Genomic DNA, 9,119 nt, shown 5'->3' with positions numbered 1-9,119 from the left:
AAATTTATGTTAGTCTTACTAACTGTAATGATAACATACAATACATAATTAATTCAGACATATATAAAAATACAATTAGTTTTTTTTAAAATTCTAAATAAATTATAAAAACTGATAAAATTTAAAATGTAACTAGATATGGCTTATGATGACACCCACCTCTAGAAGACTATCTCCAACCAGCGCCACCAGCATCTGATGGCCGTTCTTTTCCCTCACAAGCGCAGCGTTCTCTGAGGCGTACATGCAGGTGAAGTCAAACATAGCTACATCTGGCTGGCCGTAGTGGTTGATGGCATAATCCAAAGAGGGAAGCTGGTAGTTTGTGGCAAAATCTGCAGCCTCCCGGGCGTATGAGAGCAAAGCTTCTTGGTTTACGTTGTCGCTCGCCAACAGCCGCTCGGTCTCAATATAGTCCTGGCAAAGAGAAAAAAAAAAAAAAACAGTTTTAAATGGAAAATCAACTCATGTCTGTCCTACATAGTTTTAAATGGAAAATCAACTCATGTCTGTCCTACATAGTTTTAAATGGAAAATTATGCCAAATAAAATTATATTTGAAATGTAAATTTCATTTTTTATGTTCATTTAAAAAATATCTATGGTTTATGTTTTGAAATGCGCACTTGCGCTATAATAGTTTAAAATAAAAACACTTTTTTATAATTTATATTTTTCAATTTATATATAAATCTATTTTATATTATTGTATTAATCGCATTTCACAAAATAATATAAATTGAAATGTATAATTATCTAAATACTTTTTAGAGCGACTGAGATAAGTTTAGATACACGTGCAGGATGTGAAGTAATCACAAACAATCCTATCAAGGCATGTCAAAACAATAGGGCAAATATGAATGCAACAAGTAGCTTAAAGTTAAGTGGATTGCACAGCAGCATCATCATCATTGTGTTGGAGTGATGAGCTGGGTTTTTACAGTCTCCACTGTTAATACTGGGGCTGTTGTCCAAGGCTGTGAGAGTTTATTACTCCAGACAAACTCCAAAACAGTTTCAATCACTGTAATATCCCGTATCATACTCTGAGAAATATGTCTGACACAGACGCCAACATTAGGCTTCCTATTAGTTTCTTTTCATAATAAACACAAAATAGTTCTCTCTAATGCTTTCAGAGAGCAAAATACTTTGTAATGTCTATCATAGGATGACTAATATTTGCCATAGGACACACAAAATATTTTTTACATAATGGCGAGGACCATTTTTGTTATTGTTTGCCAATTAAGCTCATTATAATTATTAAAGACTAACTCTAATCTTAACCTTACCACTAAAAGAAAACATTGTCAAAAATGTTAAAAATGAAATGCAACTTAAACAGCACTACAACAAATACCATCATGATGTATACAAATGAATATATAAAAATCTTTAAAATTACTAAATGTTACTGAAATATTTACTCACATTGATGATCACACCCTTGTCCAGCAAGCTTTGTTTCTTTGCAGTCATGACAAAGTAGTGCGTGTTGTCCTTGTAATAGACAATGTTTTCCAGATCAATGCCTGTACAAAAGATAAATGAGGTCCATTAGCTTGGTTGTGCAACTATTTTAGTTGCTATTGTTTTATTAATCGCTGTGTACAGTACAATGAATTAAGCTCTATTATTAAATTTGATGAGCATATTAAAGTTGGCATCTGTCTCAGAAGATGATCACAATCCAGTTTTCTTACTTTAAAGAAGTGGAACCATTACACACTTATGCCAATAATGTGTTAAGATTTGTATTATGTAATTTGTATTTTAAAAACATTAAGGAACATGTCATTGTATTTAAAGAATGCAGCCAGATTTTGTTTCTGTCATGCAGGTACTTCTCCACACCTGTCTCCTCCTTGAGCTCCAAGAAGAACTTCTGATTGAAGATGAAGGCCACTCCGCTGATCTCCTCCACTTTGGCCTCCGCTGTCGTGTTGCGATTGACAAAGTTAGCAGTAATAGCGATTGCTAGTTTCCCTCTGAACTCCTTTCTCTTGAAGCCTAGAGCAGAGAGCAACATAATGCTTTGCATGCATGGCTTTTATTTTAGTGTTGATTGCTAACAGAAGCATCACTATTCTTATTGCTCACACATAGCATTTGTTTTTTGTTTTTTTTTGGAGTGTGCCATTACTTTTATATCTGATCCAGCTTTAATGTGACATTGCAAACTATAAAACATTTAACATGTTGACAACTGCACAGCAACAATATATATATATATATTTTTTTTTTTTTTTTTTTGGGACAAGTATAAGATAAGATGCAAGTTGCTTAAAAACAGTCAATATATAATAATAATAAAAAAATCAATAGTAATTGCTAAGGCAGCTATTTTTGCAAAAATTAAAGACCTTTCAGGTCACGCTGACCAGTGCAAAACAAAAGCGTTTGCACAACAAAAAATTACACAATACAGTCTTTGCACCTTTCTGTGTGATAAAAGAAACATCATACATTTTCTTTTCATGGTAGCACATACACACTAAGTGTTTGTTTACCACCAATATCTCAAATGTAAAAAAAATGATAAACTATTCAAGTGTCAAGCCTGGGTGTAATTTAACACAGTATGGTTCAAAGATTTCTTGTTCTAACTTGGAGAGCCGATTAAAGTCTGATCTAGGATCTGTTCTTCTGCTCAATGTCTAGAAGTCTAACTGTGTCAGCAGTAAGCCATGAAAGGAGTCCCGCTCCGTCCCTCCTGTAGTGAGTTAACAAACTTCATGTCAAACACAAAGAGCTGACCCGTGTTCTCAAGGAATGAATGTAGGACAGAACGTTTTTGAAAATTGGAGTCACTGGGACAATTTTCTTGACTGAGTGAGCATGTTAAAGCCTTTTAGCAGGTTTATTATGCTTGAGAGACCAAATCTCATAAGATGAAAAGACTCCAGTCTGAAAGCACTAAATATGTGCAATAGTGCATTTTTTTTTCTTCTTCTAGGAAATACCCAACGAATACTCAAAAATGTGTAATTATCTATATTATAATGAACATATAATAATATTTGTTGCTATTATTGTCATCATCATCACAAAATAAATTAAGTCAAAGATATTCAAATAGATTAATAGTCAAAATAATGAGTAAATACTAATGATAAAATCTGAGATATATAACGTTAATATAGAATTGCTATATTAATACCTACTAATACTTTTTACTAATAACATCTGTGATACAAAAACACAAATGATAGTAATTTAGCTATATAATTAAATATATACCAATAAGTAATTATATACACACACATATACATACACGCATATGAAATCTAGCACATTCTCTGGGAATAAAACCCTTAACATTAGCCCGGTTTCCATCTAAAGTTGCCAATTTAACTTATGCGCAAAATTGGGATATCGCACAAAACATTTGCGAACAAGCACCATTTCCATCCAATGAGTCAAACAGAACAAAATCATCACTTCCTGATAAACTGCCACTATATATCCTTAAAAAAAGTATAGGAGAAGCTACTGAATATAAAATATTCATATATAATAAATTACTTGAACCTCAGAACAAGCAGACGTAACACAATGAATGCGTTTATTGCTTTTGAAGGTGCTGTTTGGGAACGCAGTCGTTTAACAGTCCTTGGAGGCAATTATACAGAAATACTTTGAAGACAGACTTTGCTCGGGCATTTGAGACTGACCATATAACAACAATTCAGATGCTGTGGAACAAGATCGGTCCGCTGGTTAGTCAGGATTTACTGTCCCATAGCGCAAAGTCACATAACTTTTTTAATGCGCGTTTAAAGGAATTTATTCGGCAAATGCATTTTCATCTCCCATTATTCGCATTAACCCTTTTTCGCTCACGTCAAAAACCACTTCAAGAGAGTGAATTGAGGCATTATTATTCGAAATTCTGCATTTCCATCACTCGATTCTGATGCGATACTTTAAAATGCGCATAAAAGCAGGGTGATGGAAACCCAGCTATTGGCCATTGTTTGCAAATATATGCTGCCTTAGCAAACACTACATCTACTGATTTTAAAAGAAAAAAAAAACATTGACTGTTACCATCATGTTCTGCCAGCTTAGTTCTAGGAATATTTCAGGCAAGATTAATATTGATTCCTTCGAGAAAGTATTTTTTTTTTTACAAGAAGGATGTTTGTTTAGAAGACATGATCATTTCATTAACAACAGAATTCCTTCCTTTACAAGAGGATATAGTTAAGACACACAAACACAGAAAAACATGTCTATTTCAAACCCAATCCATTTAGAAAGCATGCATGGTGAAATGGGAAATGGTATTTTTAGTTTTATGTAAACTAAATATTTGCTTACCATCAAGAGTGCTTCTCCTTCCATCTGCACCAATTATCACATCAAACACATAGCCTGAGATGGGGTGATCGACTGGCCGGACCTCTGCCCTCCATCCAGGCCCTAGAAGGCAGACACCTGGTCAGAGAGACTCAGAGGAAAACAAAATAACTTGGCCTTTCTTTTGTTTACAGCAGCTTTAAAAGTACAGTCAGCTGAGTGTGTGAAGCCACTCATGAGGCCAACAATGCTTTTTTGACCAGCAATGTATAGCAGCAGAGGCGCTTTAGACCCCAATGACCCCTGACTTTATATGTAGTACAGAAGCGATGGTTTATCATTTGCACAATGCAGACTGGTGAGTGCCACTGACGTGGAGGAACGACACAAATCTTCTCGGTATCGGTTGTGTATGTGCGTCAAGGGTACATTGCGGTAAGGTGTCAATTTTCATGATCTTGTTTAACTCTGCTTTTGCTTCCGTAAATCCATTAGGATCGTGAAGTAGGAAGTTACAACATTCCCTGGGCAAATTGACATTCACGCATTGTTAGGCCCATTGTGGGTGTTGAAATTACATAAAGACACTTTTAAAGAGAAAATTATGAGCATTCCCTAACTAACTCAGTTAACTAGTCAAATAGGCTACAAGAAATATAGGCCAGAATGTAAACAGTAGATAAATATAAAAACCGGTTTACAGCTTCTTTCTGTCTGTGACCTCATTCCTAAACACACTGTCCTGGGTGTGTGGGGATATGAGTGTAGGGAGACTGGCAAAAGGGTGTGTAAATCCACCAAGAAATGACATAAGGTGAAAGGTAATGATTACCCAACCCTTTCCAGACCACATAAGGTGTAAAGAAAACAGTTGACAGGCTGTCTTGGACATATTTATAGTTATTTTATGGCTGTGTGGGATTATATGATATTGCCTTGGTGTTTAATCTCAGGTCTGTCAGGGTTCTTCATGGACAATAAATGAGAGCTAAGAGACACTGTGTTCAACGTGGTCCTCAAAGCTAGATTTCATGATGATTGGCAAATTACCATCAGTGCCTTGGCCCTCAGGTGGCTCGAGAAGCTTGACAAACTCCACGTTGACGTGCACCTCAACCCCAATGATGAGAGCAATCTTTAACAGCATGAGTTGCAGCTGACGAATACCTGAAAATAGAAGGAAGTCACCATCAGTTCCACTAGCAGGGAAACACATTTATACGGTTCATTTTGTCATGTTCTATTATTAAGGGTTTTGCTGGTGTTGGACACAAGGCTTTTACAATATTGTTGATATAGTATTTGTGAAGTTGAATCAAATGTGATGAGAATCTGGGTTCTGTTAAATTATAAATAAAATAAAACACAAAAAACAGAACAAAAAAGCACAGATATAACAATAAAAACAAAACAAAAACAACAAAGCAGTCTTAATGGCTGCTTGCACGAGCATACAGCATGACTAATGCAGTCTGATTCATAAACGAATGATACAAAGTCACAAGTTATAAGTTCAAATATTTAGGTATGCATATACACGTTGTGTAGCATGAACTTAAACTTTCAGATGGCAGACAGCCAGCCAGACAGCCAGTATCTTTAAAGAGATAAACATGGAAAAATGCATTTGCACAATCCCAGCTGCTCTAAATGTTTTACATCTCTTTTGGTTGGGCTGGACTGGTCTCATCTCAGGGACCATAGAGGGGAACATATCAGATTTACAATAGGTTCAGTTAGCAGAACTTGAAAGAAAATGTACATTAGAATGTCTGAAAATGATTTCCAGCAAGCTCATATGCAAATGCCTGCATGTGATTGCAACATCTGGCAGGTTCCTACGGTGAAACCATATCTTGTTCTCCTTTTATGTTATCTCTCGATTACTAGAAGGGATATCAGTGAAGAGGATCGTCAAAACTGTAACTAAACGTTTCTGGTTAGAAAAAAGCTTATTTGACCTACTGATGTGGTCTATAGACCCAGCACAGAACTTTCCATAGAACTTTTTGGCTCCCAGGTTCCTGAGGTCATGGATGGTGTAAGGCCAAAGGTGAAGGACATTGTTCCTGGAAAAGGTGTCCCTCTTTTCAATCACCACGACCTTGGCGCCAAGCAAAGCCAGCTCTATGGCAGTCCGAAAGCCACAGGGACCACCACCAATGATGAGACACTAGAAACAAACAAGTTTGGTATTATTTGAAGGACTCATTTGAATGACACTGTTTGTCATTTTTTTGGAGAGTGTCTACAAGTGGAAGCAAAGACTCACTTCAAACACGTCAACTTCCTGACCAATCAAAACCAATCTGTGCATGCCCATTCTTCTGGTACAATCATATGGTTTTCACCTCCATACTTGTCACTTTTAAACCTAATCCATTCCAAACAAGTTCAAACACAAGCCAGGACTACTCAGGTGATGTCTCTACTTGTCTCTCACAACAAATCAGAGATTATGACTGCGGTTTCTGAGAAAAAATATGACAAGCGTTATGGTTTCTTGACCTGATATGGTGTACAAACTGGCATACATAAAAGGCTGGAACAGAAGAGGTCATAAAACAGCAAAAACACTTTAATCAGACTTTTATTACCTGTCATTAGACAGCAAGGCTGTGTATCAGTGAGGAGAGAAGACAATATTGAACAAAATGAATTGTGTCACTAACCTGTTGGTGTTTTATATGGAAAAATAATTTATGTCCATATATGGAAATAATTTTCCAATTAGAGGATGTTTGAACAAGGTGCATTTACAAAAATTAATTCTTTAAACTTAACTATGCAACTCATATTAGAGCTGAAGATCTTTGCCTGAAACCAACGGGACCCGATGGGTTTGGGCTTAATTTATATAATTTTACACGGGCTCAGGCCGGGCTCGGGCTTGCACTCGGGTTTGCAAAGTAAATGAGCAGTCATGTGATGCATTTCGATTAACGCGAGAAATGTGTGAAAATGGATGCCGAGTAGGTGAAATGGAGGCTTGCCTTTGGCGATGACAACTACAGCAAAGTACCGTATTTTCCGGACTATAAGTCACACTTTTTTTCATAGTTTGGCTGGTCCAGCGACTTATAGTCAGGTGCGACTTATTTATCAAAATTAATTTGACATGAACCCAGAGAAATGAACCAATATAAAACATTTCCGTCTACAGCCGCGAGAGGGCGCTCTATGCTGCTCAGTGCTCCTGTAGTCTACACTGAAGACATAGAGCGCCCTCTCGTGGCTGTAGACGGTAATTTTTTCTATTGGTTCTTGGTTCTAAATAAATGCGACTTATAGTCCAGTGTGACTTATATAATTTTTTTTCCTCATCATGACGTATTTTTGGACTTATGCGACTTGTACTCAGGTGCGACTTATAGTCCGAAAAATACGGTATGAGATGTGGAAAAGTTTTAGCCATGTTTATAATGAGAATAATGAGCCAGTGGGTTATATTGCTGGATGCACCATCAGTGAGCGCAGGAATGCGCTGAAGCCATCTACAGTGGATTCAATAATTTTCCTCCACAAAAGCATGTAGGCCTAGCCATATCTTGGTGAGTAAAGGTTTTTCAAATGATAGCTAAATATTAATTGAGAATTAAATGCATAATGTAGTCAGAGTATATAGGCCAATGTTGTCATTATTCTTTTATTAAATTTCAGCTGCTAGTGGCGAAGCAAATCCGGCGGAGCAAAGCAAATCTTAATTCTGATATTGCAAAATAGCCATTTTAATTTAGAATATATCTTAATTTAATTTGTTAAGAAAGTCTCGTTTTTATTGGTGCGTTGGCCTATTTATGGGCTAAATGATTGCTGAGATGTTACAGAGGACATATTTTATTTTTTTTATTCCAACTTAAAAGTGGCTTATAACATACGTTATAAATTGTTAAAACGTATAAATGACTCATTCTTGATAAAAGGCAAAAGAGCTGTGTGCGTGTGCACATTTGAATAATGTCGGGTTGTAAACGGGTTCGGGCTTTTAAAAAGCTGTCAATCAAAATGTACTTTTCGGGGTCGGACCGAAATCTGTTGGGCTCGGGTCCTGTCGGGCCTAACTTTTAAGGCCCGATTATAGCTCTAACTCATACATTTAAGAGAAATAGATTTTTCAGTTCAGCAATTTAGGAATCTTCTCCTTTGCACATTAACAACTTTAGTTTTGTCCAACCAACCAAACTGCTTTTACAGAAACCATAATCATTCTTTCTCTTGGTTTGACTGATGGTCCCAACTTCCTGTAAGATGAGTCAATGTCTCCACGCTTCCTGTTCCTGATCCCTGAGGAAGCCCTACCCTCACTGTGGGCTTCTATCTCTTTACATTTCTACTTTTATAGACATTCAGAAAGGCATTTCTGTGCCAAAGCAGTGCTAACAGCAGCTTGACCTGCATTCAAAAGCCAAGCTTGAGGAATAATTTCACAGCCTTTCAAGCATGGAAGACCACCAGGATAGAACGGTCTGAAAATGGGGCATGTCTGAGAGCACCAAGAGCCAAACAAAAGCACTGTAACAGTTAAGATTATCAACAACAAACTCGATTCAAGTCACTAATTATTTAAAATTTGCCCTCTGCATCCATTTAAGACACACAAAAACAGTTCAGTGTCAGTGATGTCATGACATCAAAACATGAACAATAATCCTTGACGACTCTGCTCAATGTGAATGACACAAGTTGTACAGTATGAACCATTTTTATTAACCTTTTTTTGTAATTTAGTAACTTGAGAGCCCAGGCTCATTTATTTTTTCCATTTTTGAGTGAATTATTCCTTTAATACTGTTGTTATAGAATAAGACAAA

General features: G+C 36.4%; 1 protein-coding gene across 3 annotated transcripts in view; it reads right to left on the bottom strand.

Annotated features, from left to right (window-relative positions):
• The window catches only part of LOC132133806 (F-actin-monooxygenase mical2b-like), a 57,509-nt gene that overhangs the window by 32,670 nt on the left and 15,720 nt on the right, over positions 1 to 9,119 (bottom strand). For all 3 annotated transcript variants that reach the window (XM_059546797.1, XM_059546798.1, XM_059546799.1), the window contains exons 3-8: positions 6,274 to 6,481; positions 5,359 to 5,475; positions 4,330 to 4,431; positions 1,861 to 2,016; positions 1,438 to 1,538; positions 160 to 417 (exon numbers count right to left, since the gene is read on the bottom strand). In XM_059546797.1, coding sequence (XP_059402780.1) covers positions 160 to 417; positions 1,438 to 1,538; positions 1,861 to 2,016; positions 4,330 to 4,431; positions 5,359 to 5,475; positions 6,274 to 6,481 — 942 coding nt within the window. The remainder of the gene's footprint in view (positions 1 to 159; positions 418 to 1,437; positions 1,539 to 1,860; positions 2,017 to 4,329; positions 4,432 to 5,358; positions 5,476 to 6,273; positions 6,482 to 9,119) is intronic.

This window comes from Carassius carassius, chromosome 50, assembly GCF_963082965.1.
Source record: "Carassius carassius chromosome 50, fCarCar2.1, whole genome shotgun sequence".
NCBI classification, from domain to species: Eukaryota; Metazoa; Chordata; class Actinopteri; order Cypriniformes; family Cyprinidae; genus Carassius; species Carassius carassius.
The sequence above is the reverse complement of the archived record's forward strand: the minus strand, read 5'-3'. Positions and strand labels throughout refer to the sequence as shown.